The sequence below is a fragment of the Emydura macquarii genome, unplaced genomic scaffold (genome assembly GCF_026122565.2).
Source record: "Emydura macquarii macquarii isolate MOO-44397 ecotype Brisbane River unplaced genomic scaffold, CSIRO-AGI_Emac_v2 contig_1230, whole genome shotgun sequence".
Lineage (NCBI taxonomy): Eukaryota > Metazoa > Chordata > Testudines > Chelidae > Emydura > Emydura macquarii.
The window spans coordinates 7724952-7743796 of record NW_027131367.1 but is presented as its reverse complement, the minus strand read 5'-3'; the positions used below and the strand labels follow the sequence as shown (position 1 = coordinate 7743796).

At 45.2% G+C, this 18845-nt stretch overlaps 1 protein-coding gene and 1 long non-coding RNA gene across 4 annotated transcripts in view; one reads left to right on the top strand and one right to left on the bottom strand.

The window, feature by feature from the left end:
- LOC137152627 (uncharacterized) overlaps positions 1–18845 on the top strand; it is a 45419-nt gene that overhangs the window by 4914 nt on the left and 21660 nt on the right. Inside the window, exons 4-6 of one of the 2 annotated variants that reach the window (XR_010919556.1) lie at positions 11683–11786; positions 14390–14525; positions 16290–16421. This is a non-coding gene — a long non-coding RNA (uncharacterized lncRNA). The remainder of the gene's footprint in view (positions 1–11682; positions 11787–14389; positions 14526–16289; positions 16422–18845) is intronic. The other variant, XR_010919555.1, reaches the window with a different exon arrangement.
- LOC137152621 (sterile alpha motif domain-containing protein 9-like) lies at positions 3579–15897 on the bottom strand. Of its 2 annotated transcripts, XM_067547359.1 has the most exons (4): positions 15723–15897; positions 14326–14512; positions 9459–9504; positions 3579–9025 (listed from the first exon to the last, which is right to left on the bottom strand). In XM_067547359.1, the coding sequence occupies exons 3-4, from the start codon at positions 9460–9462 to the stop codon at positions 4221–4223; spliced, it is 4809 nt and encodes a 1602-aa protein (XP_067403460.1). In that variant the 5' UTR covers positions 9463–9504; positions 14326–14512; positions 15723–15897; the 3' UTR covers positions 3579–4220. The 2 variants fall into 2 exon arrangements, with proteins under 2 accessions (XP_067403460.1, XP_067403461.1); XM_067547360.1 differs by lacking the exon at positions 15723–15897 and having other exon boundaries at positions 14326–14521.

Sequence of the window (18845 nt, the reverse complement as noted above, 5' to 3'; positions counted from 1 at the left end):
CCTGGAAGCAGTCCTGGCGACCAGCTTACCCTCTTCCACCATTACTTCATATTCTTATCTACAGTCCTCTGGTAGCTTGTCTTTAAATTTCATAATGTTCACCCAGAGGTTGAAGTCATATTGACTCAGGAGAGCATGTTGGTTTGCAATCCTGAGTTGCAGTCTTCCTAAAGAAGAAAGCTTGCGACCAAACAGATCCAGCCTCTTTGAGTCTTTGTTTTTTGCCGTGGAAGCTTGTTGTCCCTGTCTTTCCCACTTACTGGCAGCTGCCACCACACAAGAGACCCCGGGGAGAAGTGGGGTAAGAATAAAAATGTTCCTACTCCTTAGAGGGGATGAACTACCGCCTTTCAGCTTGTTTTGCAGTGGAGAGCTGGGAGGAGGATGTCTGCCAAAGACCCTTGACTGGTTCCATGATGGCTTCATTAATTGGTAGAGCTACCCTGAATGGGGTTTCCGATACTAGGATGTCCACCAACTTATGAGAGCTTTCATGCACCTCTTCTGCCTGAATGTAAAGTACAGAGGCCACTCTTTTTAAAATATCTCGATGAGCTCCGTGGTCCTCTGGCAGTGGTGAGCACTTTACGACTCAACAGCCTCATCTGTAACACACATCTGAAGTGCTGGTTGGTCTGTGGCTTGTGGCAGGGAAGATGCCTGAGTGGCTTCTGGCTGCTCAGTGCCTGTCTCGGTACTGGGTACCAGGGAACGATGCTCTTGGTACCAATGCCTCTGGTGCCCTCTCAGTGAGCAAGATGGTTGAGGCAAGATTCTAGCTGGAGGGGAACACCCCACGGTGTCCAGAATAGCCATGAGATGGGCCCGGGACCCATCCTTGCCCAGGCCATTGATCCTTAGAAGGGATCCAATGCAGGGGCTGGTGCATGCCCCAAAGTCCCATTTACTTTGATGAGGGGGTATGCTCCCCATCCCGGGTAGGATATAGAGGACCTCAACTCTATGTCAGAGGAAGAAGAGTCAGATGCTTCTGCCAGCGGATGAGCAGATCCAGATGGGACTGGTGAGAGGTAGCCTGAGCCTAGGGATGGCAGTACTGGGGAAATCATGGGAGGCTTTCCTCTCAACAACACGGACTTTTGCAAGACTTGGATAGTGGCACCATAGGACCTCCAAATGGTGAGATATGAGCAACAGACATTAGTACCATCTGCGGACCTTCAGCAATACCAGTACCACAAGGCTAAGCAAGCCTCTTGCGGCTGCATACACCTCCAGGAGGGTTGGGATTGACATTGTGTGCTGGCTCCACATGCATCATTCAGGGGATGGCTTTTACAGACCTGGCACAGGGTCTGTAGGCTGTGATCCCTTCTTGGGAAGGGATGAGCATTCCAGGGGCAGGGTGTCTCCCGCAAACACTTCATCAAGTCTCTGCCTCTGGTACCAATGCAATCAAGAGAGGAACTGAACTTGAGGAGGGCCTAAGCCTTTTCTTTGGTGCCAACGTCTTGAGGAGCCACAGACATTTCCAGTGGATCTGTACCAAACTTGATGTACTGGGGGCACTTTCCCAATGTGATGACTCCAAGGGGGTTGAAATGCTCCCTCCATAAGCAAGCAGTTTAGCATCACCATCCGATCTGTTCTGTGAGTGGGGCTTGAATGCTTTGCAAATGTGACATTTGTCACTAATGTGAGATTCTCTCAAACATTTCAAGCAGGCTGGATGCAGGTCGCTAACCAGCATAGGTTTCACGCAGGTCAAGTAGGACTTAAGCCCCAGTGAACGATGCACCATTCTGGTACCGAAAGAGAAAAAAGTGGTCAAAAAGAGACCAAAACCAGAAACCTAGCACTAAAACTGTCTAAAACAAACTATAACTAACAAACTATTAATTTACAACAAATAGAATCTATATACAGAAAGAAGCGAAGGGAGCACTTGAATTAGCAAGCCTGGATCACTCCAACAGCTGTCACCAGCGGTAAAAAGGAACTGAGGTGGGTCAGGGGAGGCTCCGTTCTCTTATACCAGCACATACTGACACAAGGCACCATGGTGTTGAAGCCACCCAGATGGTTAGCACTGTGGGGGGAAAATTTCCAACATCTCTGCACAGGTTGCTCATATGCCTACAGTAGAATGGACATGTGCAATCAATTGAAGAACAAACAGTGTTCTCACCTGTTGGTCTCAAGTTTTTCTTTATGGATTTTTCAATGGGACAGGAACAATGCAATAATTTTGACAGAAGTAAAATACAAGCTTCAAGAAATGTTTATAGATGTCTCTGTATTGTAGTAAATGCAATAAAAACATAGACAATGAATCAATATAATAAAGGCACTGGTGCTGACTGTTTGCCTTTTCAGAATTAATACATTAAATTATAAAAACTATACATGTTCAAACAAATGAGATGATGAAATCAGCATACATGTAAATCCTAAAACTAAAGTAACAGGAGAATGTAACAATAAGCAGTGCAGTTTCTTAAAAATTTTAGTTTTCCAGTGTTAGAATTTCTTGAGTTTGGTTCCTGACCATAAACAAACTTTGTAAAATTGTAATGATGCTTAAGTTTAAAAAATATCTTCAAACTAATATTTTTTCCTTCCACTTTCCAAAATCAACAGATGGTTTGTTGCTTTATTGAATTTGGTTATTCAATACAGATAACTTTCACTGTACTATAAAAGATATGACGTGTGCTGAATAATTATGGTACTATGGTAATATACATAAATGGTATAGCAGAGAAAGTTTATTAATAGCTAACAATTGTTCTCCATGTCCACTGAAGATAGGACAAGCAGTGGGCTTAATCTGCAGCAATGGAGATTTAGATATTTAGGAAAATATTTAGGTTAGATATTAGGAAAAACTTTCTAACTCTAAGGGTAGTTAAGCTCTGGAATAGATTTCCAAGGGAGGCTGTGGAATCCCCATCATTGGAGGTTTTTAAGAACAGGTTGGACAAACACCTGTCAGGGATGGTCTAGGAGTGCTTGGTCCTGCCTCTGCCTGGAGGGGCTGGACTAGATGACCTCTCATGGTCCCTTCTAGCTCTACATTTCTATGATTCTATGACTTAGCTATGGGCCAATGTGCAAAAAACAAAAAGTATCACAATAAAACTTAAAACTAAATCCAAATTATAAAATATTTGTGAATACAGATTAAAAAAGACAAACATCATTAATCTGTATATGATTATTGTGCCACTAGCTTTTTCTTTATACCATAAATGATATGATAATATACATATCTATATATGGTAATATACATAAGTATTTGGTATGGGTCACCTTAAAATATAATCGTCCCTTTTACTTTCCCTGAAAAGACCAAAACCAAATCATAGGTTGCAATTAATTACAGCCAATTTTGTATCTTCCAGTAATTCATTTACTAAATCAAAAAGGAAAATAAATTGTCAGTATTAACTACTGTGGAATCCACTGTTCACATACTGCAGAAAGATTAGTATTGATGTCATTGAAGTTGGTACATGTTTAATTTTTTATCAATATTGAGCCAAATTCACCACTAAATTGTTCCCCCCCGCCCCTCCCGCCCCCCCCCAAAAAAAAATCAAACCAAAAAAAACCCCTTCAGAACTTGACTTGACTACACATGACCATTACAGTTCCCAAGGCATTCTGCATAAGCGTTAGAGGTGGTTACAACAGAGGTGTTAGACCGATTCCCAACCTTTTTGGCTTGAGGGCCACAAATATAATTTTTACAACCCTGAAGGGCTACCAGTCTATCAACTCATTAAAAAATGTATTGACGTACATACCATTAAAGACTACAAATCACTACATATTTAAAAAGTAAATAAAATAAAATAAAAGCAAAGCAAATAAAAAAATTAAACTGTTAAAAACGGTTACAAAGTTACACCTACAAATTATTCATAGTATGTCACACACACACACACACAGACAAACTTAAAAATCTCCTAAGTGGGAATCAAATCATGACAGCTGTATTGAAACAAAGTATTCAGATACAACACAAGGACTTGAAAATTGCATATGGCAGTTCACACTAAGATTAGGTCAGAGTTTTGGTTATACTTGCTGTAAGAGAAACATTTTACTGGTTTTGGACAGTTGAACTTATTTTTGCTGTCTGTTCTTTTTGGAATATAACAGATAAAACTATAAAAATCTTGCTATGTTTCTCAGAGTCCAGTGGGACTTTCAACTTAATGCACTAAGTTTCTTATTTTCTGGAACAGATTATTTTATTTTTTTACCTGAATGTCATAGGCAACAAGCCCACTAAATGAAAATCCTAAATAAAATGTCACATTTTCATTTCCTGGAGGCACTGAATCAAAATGTAAAGGCAAAATATGAATCCGCCCAACATGACCCCGTGCAAACACTTTTCCATTCTCTGTCCAGCCAGTCACTCTTTTTAGGACACTATGAATTTCGCCTATTTTCCATACATCTCCATGTAGCCACTTCATTCGTCGTTCATATAAGGGGCCCTTTATTAATTTATCAATTTTAGTTCTATGCACAATTTTTCCTAGACCGTTGCCTTTTCCCAGGAAAAAATGTGTGTAGATTCTTTTTTTTCTTGGAGCAACATTTTTCATCTTGACAAGATACAAGTGCTTCATGGACTGGAGTGCAGATATGAGAATATCATCCTTTTCTGGATTAGATTCTCTGTCTAATGCATCATCAGGCCAGTACAGTAAAGTGAGCAAAAAATGGGCACTTGCTGGAAATGTTGTTCTTCTCTGTTTAAAGAATCTATTGCTGAGTTCTCTAAGTGTTTGAAATGGAAGAAGTTTGGAAGATCCAGGAGATAAACATGCTAATGTAATGTGACACAAAATGTAATTGATGAGATCAATGTCCTCCAACCTCTCTTTCTGTGGGTCTTCTGGGTATAAACTAATTATTTTTTCTAGCTTATTAACTGACCTCTCGTCCTTCGAATCTGACAGTAGTGAAAGAATGGTATTGACACTACCCCCACCATACTTATAAATGTTCATGCGTTTGACTAGTTGAGTTTCAGGTCCTGCTTTTTTTACCTCAACAAGAGAGTCTGAGGTAAAGAATTTGGCATACACCTCAGATTGTCTTTTCAACCACTTTCTGGGATTGTACATTTGTTCCTCCTTCTCCTCCGCCTCATTTTCTATGTTCTGGTTTTTATCTGTTTGGAAGTAACTTAGATCTTCTGAAATCCATTCCAGAGCATTATAAATGTTCTGGCGCAAACCTTTTAAACGACTGTGAAGCTTTCCCCATGGTTTTTTTATTTCTTCAGGAATGTAGTCTGTTAGCAAATAACGCACAAGCTCAGAATATTCCCCTTGTGTGTTTCTGGGAAATACCTCAAGTGTAGACAGGAGTTTTAGTAGACGACATCCTACTTCAACTTCTCCAAAATAACCAGCGTTGTTCATGCTGTCGATCTCTGACTTTGCAGCCTGTTGTGCAGCCCTGAAGCATTTCATAGCTTTGAGGGCAATTTCTATCATCTGAATTACTTCACTGGGAGTGGCCTCATCTGTCTTTTTGTCCACAGTAAAACTAAACCATTTCCTGTACACTTGACCTTCTGTATCCAAAATAAAAGAATCGTTTGGCAAATGAGATTTGGCTATCCCTGCCCAATATTCTGCATCCTCAAATTTTTCATGGGTGTAATGCAATCGAGCAAGCTGCTGGGCAAAGAAGGCATCTTTTCCCAGGCTTTCGTAGGCAGTTTTTAAAACCTCTATAGCTTTTTCACAGTTTTCAACCTTACAGACATGTTCAATGAATGGAGAGAATAGGCTGTCAGTATTGTCTCCCCTACTCTTCTTGTCACGACGTATGAACAGATCTCTGATGAACTTTCTGAACTCTTCTCGTCCAAATCTATGGTGAATAAGCACTTTGTCCTGGAGAAGATTCATTGCAATTTGACTCTGAGACTGAGGTCCAGAGAGTTGATGCAGAATTTCCTTAGCAATCAGATGATGTATTATTTGAACACATGAAATATAGGTGGTATTTTCTCGTAATTCAATGAAAATAAGCCTTGCCTGTTCACTTAAGTTGTTTTTAAAATCATACTCTCTTACTCTTTTTTCTGTATATGCCCCCAGCCCTAGAAAAGCCTCACAGTGTGATAATGAAATATATGAATTGTGTACATAGGAATTGAGCAAAGCAACATACTTTATCAAACTAGTAACCAGGGAAGAATGGTCTATGCCTTCCTTCCAGTGCTCTACAAACTCCGTGATGTATGTTTCCTTAAACTCCTTACTCATCAGGACAAATGTAATTATAAATTCAGGCTTGAAGTCTTTCTGCTTTTCAAGATTTTCAATTTTGGTTTTAAACAGTTGTTTCTCTTGATCTGACAGCTTGTGAGTAACAGCAACTGTGTCGAGGGGAGAAGCTTTGCAAAGTTTTTCAGGGACATTAGATCGTTTACAACCCATGAGAATGAAACAAGGCTTGGAAAAATGACTTCCTCTAGCTGCTACTGCATCCATTAAATCATTCTTTAATTCATCTAGATAGTCTTCATCAAAGTCTTCAACCAAGAGAAGGACTGGGAGGCAATTTTTCATGTCATTTTCGTCATATTCTCTAAAATTAACTGCATGCTGGCAGACAGTTGCAACGGGGCATGTGGATTTGACCACAGCACATCTTAAATCCTTTCTTCTTTTCCATAGTACTTGCCTTGCAATAGTGCTTCCTCCACTTCCAGGTTGATGAAATATTTTTAGTTTAGCTACAGAACACCTGATTCTGTTTTCATGCAAAATGTTATCTAAGATTTTATGAACCTCTCTGCAGGCATCACGTTCAATGACTTCTGAACAGCTCCCTTTATCAGCAAGCCAGAAATTTTTCCAGCTAACTTTTCTACCTTGGTAAAATGTTCTTTCTATCTCTTGTATTTCTTTTGAGCTCAGAAGATCCAGTTTGATATCATCACATTGATTTGTACACAATATTTCAAGGGAAAACATTTTCTCTTCTTCCAGTGTTGGTAGCACACACAGACCTTTTGTGGAAACAGGTAAACGTCTGGAACATATTGCAGAAGGCATCATGTTTTGAATAGTGGCATCTATGTGACTCAGCTTCATGCCCACAATGCTCCTTTGTTCTAGTGTCTCAATGCTACAAGATGCCTGAGCTAGGTTAGCCCACTTCTCATAATTTTCTTTGGACTCTGCAATGCATATGATATCATCCATACCATTCATTTCTGTATAGAATTCCTGGAAGGTGTCTACAATTGGCTTCTCCACAGGTGAGAACAGTAGGTAAAGTACCACAAAAGATCCCTTTGGAAGGATTTCATCACAGATGAAAGAAATGGCTTTCTTAAGATACTTCTTTTTAGTTCTAATCCAAGTGTTTTCATCACAAGATTTTTCATCCCCAAGGAAGTCACTACGACCATTGCAAAATATCCAGCTGGTGTGCTCAAACAGGCCCAAATGTTTTTGAAATTCATTGGTGCTCATCTTGCTTTCATTGGCATAATTTTGCAAGAAATGCAGATTTGTTGCATGATGCTCTTTGTACTTGGCATGTAAACCTGACACATTGGATTCCTCATCAAAATCAAACACACAGAAAATATTCATGCGCATTAAAAAGTTGACAGATTTAAGATCTTCCTTTCTGCATCTGTTTGTGACAAGGATGTAACTCAGATAGTCATCTATATAGTTCTTGCCATCATTTAATAGGACTAATAACTTACGCCCTAAATCTTGGGAAGTTTCCATAAGGTCTTCATTACTTGAGGACTCAGCCATTTCTCTTCTAACATCCCTATCTTGTAAACCCTGAATAAAATCCACTTGTTCTTCATTCTTTACAGGTTCAGAATTTGCCTTAAGTCTTTGATAGAGAACTGGAATTTTTTCACATATTGTCTTATTGCTGTCTTCGTTAAATTTAGGTAAGTGCACTTGAAAGATCTTCCCCTTCACTGTACTGGATGATGGTTCAATGTCAACTTCCACCACAAAGCGTTGTTCTTGAGTGTCCTTCTCAATCACTTCAATAAAAACAGGAGGGTGAATGCAAATTCTTGCAGCTTCTTGGTGAGACACACTGAAACATTTTGCAATGTTTTTATCTAATGCATCAACATAGATGTCTGTGTTTCTGATTGGCACACCTATTATTTGCCCATGTTCATAATCCTTGTCACCTTCAAACCTATCCATGACACCAAAGTGGATTGTTCCATTACTTCGGATATTCATGCAAGCTGAGCCAAATCGAATTACTTCATAGGCAAACTTTGCTTGCAACCGTGGCCTATCTAGCTCTGCAGCAACGGCAAAAGATTTGTATTCATGGCAAGGGGTGATCAAATCAATGACTCCTGTTTCTGGAGAAAGGATTGTGTTTTTCACATACTTAAAATTAATATCTCGAGTGCGAAATGGTCTAAATCTGCTCAGAGTTAAAGCTTCAACTCTTTTTTTATTCTTTGAATGACTTTTTCTGTTTTTTATCCTGATAAGAGTAGACGCTGATTTTTCTGTGTCTTCCCTACTAGACTCTTCTCCTGGACCAGAGAGGTCTGTTTCTGAAGCTGCATGCTGGTGAAATGTTACTTGAGAACTTGATACATTTTTAAGCTGTGTGATGGTCTTTAAGCCACACTCTCTCTTTTCAGCTGGTGCATTAGCTGTTGGAGGCATGTTAGAATTCCTGATTTTCATTTTCTTTTTCTGAGCATTAGTTGTGCTACCAGTGTCACTCAAGATGGCCGGAGCCTTAAAGATGGGATTATTTGCTTGCCCTAAATCTACTCCTGCTTTTTCGTTCAAATGTTCCAAAAGTTCATTTCTTTCACATATAAGTATATGAATTTGACCTTTTTTCATACCAATGCTTTTGAGGAAAGATTCATCTATTTTTCTAAGCGCTGGACCTGTTACTTCCTCTTGACATAGTTTTTTCACATATTCCTCTTTTATTCCAATGGACTCTAGCCAGGCTCTGACGTGACACTCATTCCATTCAGCCAAAGGTAACGTTTTGTAATCTGAGAATAAAATAAGTTTTAATAATAAATAAATAAATAAATAATAATCAGACAAAAATGTGAGGTCACTCTCCCTGAGCAAATTCAGCATGATGTGTTCTCATAGTCTCCTTGAGAGAGAGCATGTGCATGGATGCATAGGTTGGTGGACTGAATATAAAACTGGGGATCAGGAACTCCTAGATTCACTCATTTTCTGTCTAGTCTTGGGCAAGTCACTTAGCCATTGTGGGTATGAGTTTCCCAATCTGTAAAATGGGAATAATGCCTACTTACTCGCCTTGCAGGGCTGTGGAGAGGGTTCACAATTGTGTACCATACAGTGGATATGGATAAAGCTATATAAAGGCTAAACATGGCCTTTAAAACATTTACTTGTACTTATTTGTTTACAAAATAATTATGGGGAAATACCTAAAAGCGAGATACATACCCATTTTCTCTTCAAGTGGGTTTATCCCTCTCCCAATAATGATGATCTAAAGTAAAAGAAAACATACATACATAATGTGTTTCAGAAAATCATTTCCAAGTTGTCCTGATTTACTCTATCAAGACTGTAATTCATTTTTTGCACCATTTGTCTTTTTATGTAAATTATTTCTTCATTTTTTTAAATCCTGTATTGCCATCTAGTACTCTGCCTTTCATAGTCTGACATAAAATAAAGCCAGTAATACATAGAAAATAACATGGTAATTTATTAGTCATGAACTAATGAGTCTCTTCTGGTCTTAAAATCTATTAGTCTAAGGGGAGGAGGAAGTCTACTTGCTTAAAAATAGCCCTTCCTGATTCATGATTTAATCCAGTGTCTATATTTAGCTCCATGAGTTTTAGTGTCTAACAGAGTCATGAATTTAAGCTCCCACGCCTGTCTTTTGAAAGTGTTGTGCAGGTTTCCTTTGAAGATGAGGACTGATAGGTCAGATATAGAGTGATCACTGTGAAAAGTGTTCACCCACAGGTAATGTGCAGTGTTCGTCTTTTATCATTTTCCTGTGTCAGCTCATTTGAGAGCGTAGTGATTGTCTGATTCTACCCAGGAAGTGATCGCTCTATGGCCACGTCTACAATACAAAATTATGTCGACCTAACTTACACTGGCATACAGCCACTGCAGTTATTAAATCATTTGTGTGCACACACTTGGCTCATTGTGTCAGTAGTATGCGTCCTCACCAGGAACACGTGTATCAATTGTATTATCAGCGTGGAGCACTGTGGGACAGCACCTGAAAGCCAGTATCAGTTGATGTAAATAACACAGTATATACATTGACACTGCGTTGATCTAATTACACTGACCATGACTCTACGCCGCTCAGGGAGGTGGTCTTACTAAATCAGCATAGAGGCACTTACAACAGCAGGAGCCAAATTTAAGTGAAGCTACTCCCACGGCTAGGTTGACGCAAGGCAGCTTACGTCGACCTAACTGTGTAGTGTAGATCAGGCCGCAGTCTATCTCTCTTTCTCTGTATCTGATCTATCAGTCCTCATCCTCAAAGGAAACCTTCACAACATTTTCAAAAGACAAGCCTGGGAGCTTAAATTCATAACTCCCTAGATGCTAAAAATCATAGACTGAATGGAGAGACTGGATTTATGGTTTATTACAGTAATCTATAACCCACTGACTTCCCCCCCTTTCCTCCCTATGACTGGAGGGGTGTTAATGGGCCACCTCACCATGAATGGGCCCTTGAAATCTGTGTTAACTATTTATGCCAAACAATCTGTTCCATCTTGTATTTAGCTGTGATGCTCTGATTAAGGTCTTGTCTACACTAGCGCTTATGCCAGCAAAACTTTTGTCGTGCAGCGGTGTGAAAAAATCACCCCATTGAGCGACATAAGTTTTGCCGGCATAAGCGCTAGTGTAGACAGCGCTATGTTATGGGAGAGCTCTCCCGCCGACATTGCTACCGCCCCTTGTTTAGGTGGTTTTATTTTGTGGCAGGAGAGACATAACACGCCTACACAAGCACTTGTGCCAACAAAACTTATGTTGCTCAGGGGGGTATCTTTACAGCTAATGTAGACCAGCCCTAAGGTTCCCAGACCTGAAGAAGAGCTCTGTAAGCCGAAAGCTTGTCTCTATCACCAACAGAAGTTGGTCCAATAAAAGATATTTCCTCACCTAGCTTGTTTCTCTGAAGGCTTGTCGACACTTATAGTGCTGCAATGGGGCAGTTGCGCTGCTGTAGCACTTAGTGAAGACATTATCTACGCCAATAGGACAGCTTCTCCCGTCGGCATAGGTACTCCACCTCCCCGAGAGGTGATAGCTATGTCGACGGGAGAAGCCCTTCTGTTGAGATAGTGCTGTCTACACTGGGAGTTAGGTCGGCTTAACTGCGTCATGCAGAGGTGTGGAATTTCCATACCCCGGAACAATATATTTATATCAATGTAAATTTGTAGTGTAGACCACGGCTATGTAACTCCTCTCCCAACTGCCGTGCTCTCACAGCATGGTACTAGCAAAATTGGAAAAGCACCTTAGATTTCCTCCAGTCCATCTCCTTCTTACCCAAGGATGGCAAGTTAATGCAGCTAAATTAATCTTTATAACCATATTGATAATGGCCCCCAGCTCTCAAATAGTGCTACGTAGACAGGACTTAACCCTTGACTAACCTCCTGTATTACAGAACCTCCTGCTTATCTCACTTCATCAGCATCTCCAAGAGAGAGCAAGCGGAAGCTTGCCTATGGATAGGAAGAAGTGACCATTGGGACTGGTTGGCATCTAATGGTGAGTTTTGGGGCTTGTCTGTTCAATAGGTACTGTGCACCAGAGGGGTATATGCTATAGTGTGCTCCAACATGTCACGCACCAACTGGCCTGTGGAGACCCTGCTGACATGCATTAAAAATTCCCTAGTGAGTGTTAATGTAGTAACAATTTACACACCTGTGGTATGCACTGCCACACCCTGTAGTCACGCCCTAGGCTTAATCTGACTTCCCTATGAAGTGTTCATTGGAGAAAGAATGCTGCCTCTCAGCAAGTAACCAGAACTCTCTCCTGAAAATGTTTTCCTAATCATCTAAGTCTCCATCCACCATACTGGAAGTGATCAAACATGATCAAGCCTAAAAAAAGGGGTGGCCCCTGTTGCAAGATCTCTGCAAGTTTGGGGCTGGAGGAAGAGAAGAATTTAAAAAAAACCCAAACCCTCAATTTTAGTGGTCCTAGGCAATGTAGGCAAAGGCTATGTGTTCTGCAATTCCATGGCCCTGGATTTGTCTGTGGACTGCTCCAGAATTATGTTTACACTGCAATAAAACAGCTGTGGCTGGCTCATGACAGCAGACATAGGCTGGGGCTGTAGGGCTACAAAATAGCAGTGTAGACATCTGGGCGGCTGGCTAGCACCCAGGCTCTGGGACAGTCCCCGCTTGCAGGTATACCAGCTTGTCGTGCAGTGATGGCCCATATAGATAAGCCCTAAGCTTTTAGAAAACACCTTTTCCCCTTGATTTAGTGACAGTTCAGGTTGCAGCAGCACACAGCCACCCACCCAATCATCGACATCAGAAGGGCTGTCGCCTCCATTCCTTGTTGTCTTCTCTCTACCTACAGTGCTGTGATAATACTCTCTGACACTCCATAAGACTTTCACACCCACCTCCAACAGCTACTGAAAATCATTTCATAGTACAGGAAGGGACCATCTGGGTTGAATCCCATCCCTGGCTATTAGAGAGACCTGTTATAACCCTGTTCATGAATGTATCAAGTTCTATTTTAAAACTAGGTTGTTTGCTCCCACTATTCCTATTGGGAGGCTGTTCCAGAACATCTCTGATGGTGAGAAACCGAATTTCCAGCCTAAATTTATTAATGGTCAGTTTATATCCAACAGTCCTCAAGTTTAAAGAGCCCTTCTCGCTCCCTGGTGTTTACAGAGAGCAATCATATCCCCTCAGTCTTCACTTTGTGAGGCTAAATAAGCCAATACATACTCCAGCTTCATCCAATTTGTACTGTAACCAAGGAACGAAACAAAACAAAACCAACACACCTTAATGGCAACCTCAGCAGTGTTAAACCAGATTAGCATCCCAGCTTCTTGGCGTATGTGACAGGCAGATGTTGATATAAGAGCACCCTAAGGTTGTCTTTAAACATTGTGCATTTCCTTGTTTTCAGAGGTTTAAGCCTGAGGCACTCAACTTTCTGGAAGGGCAGGAAACTGCTGGACAACCTCACTGATGCTTTAACTAGGGTTTTTGGAGAAAGTCTATGAATATTTAGCTATCCAAGACAGTCTCTGCCCTCCTTCCCTGGGTTATATTTTAGACAAGGGGCGCTCTGAGTGCCACTTTATGAGAGTTTCCTTAAGAGCCTATGGTGACGGAGTGCCCCAGGAGCCATGCTCTGGAACCACTCGGGATGCAGCCAGCCATGACTCTAGTGCTTCGGAGTCTCCCGCTCGGGTCTCCACACACCAGTGCAGCCGCCTCCTGACCCAAACTCCTCCTGTAGTCCCCCTGGATGGGACCCTGGGGAGCTCTTCCATACCCCAAAGGGGCCATGCACCCTGCCTTGCAAGCAGAAGCGATTCACAGCCAGTCAGAAGGGTTTATTAGTTCTCAGGATCACAGCACAGACTTTGTTAAACTAAAAGTTCCAGCAGCGACCAACCGAGGAGCCCCGGAGCCACACTGTTGGGCTCTGCGCCTGTGCGCACCACCATAGGAGGCTGACCTCTTCCACCCAGCCACCCACAGACCCGTCCCCTTGCCCTTCCCCAGTCCTTTGTCTCCTTAAAGGGCAAGATGGCCCCTGGTCTCCACCTGCCACAACCTGTTGCAGCTGGCTGACTCAGGAGGCCAACGGAGTCTGGTCCATGACATGTGGCAAGGGAAGCCCTTCCATTCTCCAGTGACCGCTGCAATGATCACACAGCCAGGACCCATCACCGAAATACATGAGTAACATTATGGGGGAAACTGAGGCACACATACCACACTCAGAGAAAACCCCCAAAATACCTCCACTTCGTCACACCTACTTAATGCTGCTTTTATTTAGTGGGCTTTAGATCAGTATAAAGATGCCTTAGACGCGTATAGTTTACTACAAAAAAACTTCATTCAAAAGTGCATTGTGCAAAATGATGCCCCATAATACAATTATACAAAAGAGTGAGAAAATAAAAATTTAACATTACTGCATACAAATCAATATTTATAAAAGGTCCCTCAAGCACATTTAGCCAATAGAACAGACAGCGTTAAAGACATGCTGAGGCACCTGTTGTTATTCAAGAAAAATGTGTACGTACAAATAATAGCCACAGACGTTTCTGTACCACACTATGAAAGGTAACCTCTGCTCTCTCATGCCAGATCAGTGGAGGCCGATTTCAACACAGCTGAAGTCCAGTTCCATAGCGGCAAGTCCAGCCGCCCACCTGCTTCAGGGCTGTGCGTGAATTCAGGTTTAACGGCAGAAGACTCAAAGACTGCAGCCTGCAGTAAAAAGGCAAGTTAAGGAGGGCCCCTGAGTTAAACCAGCCTTACATGATGTGGGAGAGCTGAGAATCCCTTGGCCCTATAGCTGTGATGGAGAGTGGAGTGATGCAAAAGCACTGGAGAAAGCTGGTCCTATTCCTCTGAAGGCTGGGGAGAGAAGGGGCAGCAGGCTACTGGGAGGGAAGGGAGAGACTGGTGGTAGTGGGTTAAAAGTGAATGGGGAACAAATGCACGCATGTAAGTAACAGCAAGAACAGGGGAGCACCAGTGCTGGTATTTGCCACCTATGCAGTCAACAGCCCCCTACATTCTTTTGCAAAAGCACCTGTCTAGCTGTACAAATACCTTTCTTAACGTCAGGATTTTTTTTTTAGCTGGTCTTTTAACAGCCCCGCGGTGTGGGGCCTGATGCAGTGAAGGCCTTTGCCCTAGAGCAGAGTGGGACTGTTAATTCACGTGGGGTCACGGCCCACGGCCTTCAGTACAGCGGGACCCACCCGGCAAGGCAGCCAGAGCTTCCGCGGAAACGAAACTGATTTTGCCTGGCCTGGCTACACAGCAAAGCGCCACAAGGGAGCGGCGCCGCCTATCAGCTGGAGGCGTTTCTGGGTCACTGGCCAGGGGATTGATCGGCTCCAGAAAGTAGCCGAACTGGGGGGTCAGATTCAGGGCCAGCCCCCAGTGAATTTAGAGCAGCTCCGGAGGGGGGGGGGTTCTACCCTGGGTCACGATCCAACCCCACATTGCCAGCGTGCAGCGAAGCCATGGGCACGATCCCATTTCCCCAAGGACTGGTGCAGAGCGGGTTTTGGGGGGTGCCGGCAGTGACCGGTTCAGCCATTTTACTGCCAGGGGAAAGGCACCGGAGAGAGACCGGGAGCGGGTCCCCGAGGGCCCGGCCTTCAGGCGCTTCCCCGCCGGGGGTCCGGCCCCTGGCGCTGGCGTGTCCCACCCGCAGTCACAGGCGGCCGGACATCCCCGGGCACGGGAGGGCTGAGGGCAGAGCCTGCCCCGCCGCAGCTCGGTACCGTCACCCGGCGCTGCCCCAGAGCGGATTCCCGGGGGGGGGGCGAAGCATCCTCCGGCCGCCTCCTGTGCCCCGCGGGGCTGGAGCGATGAGCCACCGAGCGGAGCCGCGTTACCCGTCCCGGGCAGCCGCCGCGTCCATACATCGCCGCCCTCCCCGCCAAGACGGCTGGAGCCTCACCCGTAGCTGCGCCTGCCCCGAGCGAGGGGCGACGCAGGATCCGCGGGTCAGCCGGGGGCTGCAGCCAGCGGCACCGCTCCCAGCGCCGGGCAGCGTCCGACTGCGAGCGCAGCCTGCCCGCCCCCGGCAGGGACTAGCGGTGGCGTTTGAGCGGCTTCTCCCCAGGCACAGTCACAGGCACTGCCCGGCCTACGCGCCACGGCAGCTTCGCTGCGAGTGTCTCAGACGTGGCTCGACACACACGGCGGTGCTAAGCCGCAGCCTTTCGCTTTCGATTCCCCGCCGCGCCGCAGCAGCCAGTTGACGCCGCCTCCCACTAATGCAGCTGGCAAACCCGGGCTGCACAAGCCCCTGCCCCGCTCCTCGTGTGCCCAGAGCCGGCCTGGCTGCTCCCGCCTTTGGGTAGCGTCCCTGGCTCAGAGCCATGCAGCATTACTTTAATGTTTACTGCAGTGGGGGGGGGGGGGTGCTTCGGCACTGACAGCAGGGGATTTAAAGACCCCACAGGAAGTGCGGGTGGCTAGTCTAGCAGGTCTGCTTAGCTCGCCTGCCGCCCTGGTTCTGCAGATTCCTGCCCTTCTTGCACAGCCCCCGTCGCTCTCCCAGAGGACAGATTGCTGTGGGACCTAGCAACACTAATTCAGTGCTGTTGGTGGCAGTCACAGAGCCCAAGAAATGAAGACTGACTGGTGAGCTAAGGTGGGTTTGACCAGCAGCTGCAGAAATTTTGGTCGCAAAATGTAAAGGGACGATTCGTCCTTATGAAACGTAGTGGGTCTTTCTGGTTGGCATCTCCCAGCACCAAATGCAGAGGAAGGGGCGATGAGGAAGCAGGACTCTGAAACAGACCAGGGCCAGTGTGGCGAAGCCAACACTCCAGGTCAGCCTGCTTGAGGGGGCAGACAGGCCCATTAGGGAGCTGGGGTGGTGGTATTAGGGTGGGGGGGGGGTCCCAGCCTCTGCATGAGCTGGAACTGGCTGCCTGTACCTGGGAAGAGAGCAGGGCCAAGCAGCTAGGAGGGCAGAGAAGAGGCCCAGGCTGGAGCACTGAGCTGAGCAGACCCACAGCAGGAGAATCAGAGGAGCAGTCCAGCGAGCCGAGCCGAGCTGAGCAGAGGGGGGCTGGGTGCAGGAGGCCAGAGAAGAAGCCCAGGGAGCTGTACAGAGCAGAACCAGAAGGGCCAAAGGAGCATCCCACAGCGTGGGGCTGTCTGGAGTTGGGTGCAGTGAGCAGCTGGGGAGAGCAAGGGGGACCCTGGGCAGGGCACCATCACCAGCCAAGAGGCTTCGCAGGCCAGACTTGGAGGGGGATCGTGACCCCAAGCTGGGAAGTGAGGGGGGTGTTTTCCTTTAACGTTTTCTTTTCCTTATTTTTTAAATTGATTGCTGTTTAATAAATTGTATTTGCTTTGAACCATATGCATTGATCAAAGGGTTAGGGAAGTGTCCAGTGCAGAGGGGGCCCCCTGGAGTGGGGACACCGTAAGTGACCACGACAAGGTTCAGGGGTCCAGTCCCCCCAGGAATCCTGGGCCCAGCCTTGTCAGGGCTATAGGGACCCTTCCCTCACACACACACACACACACACGGAGAGTGGAAGGGGAGCCCTTGAGGTCAGGCAGGCCTGTGGGTAAAGGGAGTGGGAGCAAGGACTCGGATCCTTTTGATAGTGAACTCCACCACGGTCATGTATGAGCCCCAAAGCTCCTCACAACAGCAGGACTTCCCCCGCTTACATAATGGCCACATTCCTGGCTCTATGTGCTGAGCTCACCCCAGGCCCCCAGCACAGGGACACCAGAATGAAAGATACACTGACAGTTGAGATGTGAACGGGGAATCATGCTGTGGAAGCTTGCAACACCTGATTGCTACCAGTCAGTAGGAAATCATTTTGGAGTTGGAAAAGCTGCAGTTGGAGCCATTCTCATGCAAGTGTGGAGGGCCATGAATTGTCTTCAGCTGTGACTGTTACTCCCAAATTCTGGGTTCAGAAACACCACGACTTTATATCTGCCTCAATTAATCTGGTTTCAGCAGGTAACAGGAGGTGGCCTACCTTAAGGGAATTGCCAGGGTACTACCAGGGGTTTTTCCCTCTGACCTCTGGGAAAACTCCCCAAAACAGACTCTTTACCCTTGGAAGGTCACAGATAGTCTTCTGCTAGGACTGACAATACACCCTCTGTGTACTATATCAATAGACAAGGTGGGGCCCACTCTCCAGCCCTGTGCAAAGAGGCCACGTGTTTCTGTTCTGGAACTTTTGCGTCAGTCACAATATTCACCCAATAGCAGTTCATATCCCAGGGATCAACAACTCTTTGACGGACCACCTCACCAGGTCCTTCTGCTCTCACCACGAGTGGTCCCTCCATCCGGAGGTGGAGCAATGCCCGAGTGGACCTCTTTGCCACCAGGGCCAACAGGAAGTGCCGTTGCTCCTATTCTCATCAGGACCTCAGTGCAGGCTCCATCAGAGATGCTTTTCTCCTCTCCTGGTCGGGGAGCCTCCTGTATGCCTTCCCACCAATATCCACAAAGTCCCCCTGAAAGTGAAGAGAGAGAAGGCACGGGTCATCCTTGTAGTATCAGCATGGCCCGACAACATTGGTTCGGAATGCTTTTAGAGCTGGTGGGACCCAGGCATTGGACCCTGCCGCTGCGACTGGACCTCCTTTCTCAAGATCAAGGTCACCTGCTCCACCTGGAGCTGAGCTCCCTTCATCTGACAGCATGGATGCTCCATGTCCGAGTCAGGAGGAGCAAGCCTGCTGAACCGAAGTTCAGCACGTGCTCTTGGAAAGCAGGAAGCCATTGACCAGATCAGCCTATAGGGCTAAATGGAAGCGCTTCACCTGCCAGGTGACAAAACGTAGTGTGTCCCCAACAGAGGCATCGATCCCAACAATTTTGGAGTATCTGCTCCATCAGAAACAAGGGGGATTGGCCTTCTCATCTGTCAAGGTCCATGTAGCGACCATATCTGCTTTCCACCCTCTTGTGGAAGGTAGAACTGTCTTTTCGCACATGACGGTCAGGTTCCTTAAGGGATTAGAAAGGCTTTTCCTGTTGATAAGGGAGCCTTCTCCTCAGTGGACTTAAACGTGGTCCTCCCCAGAC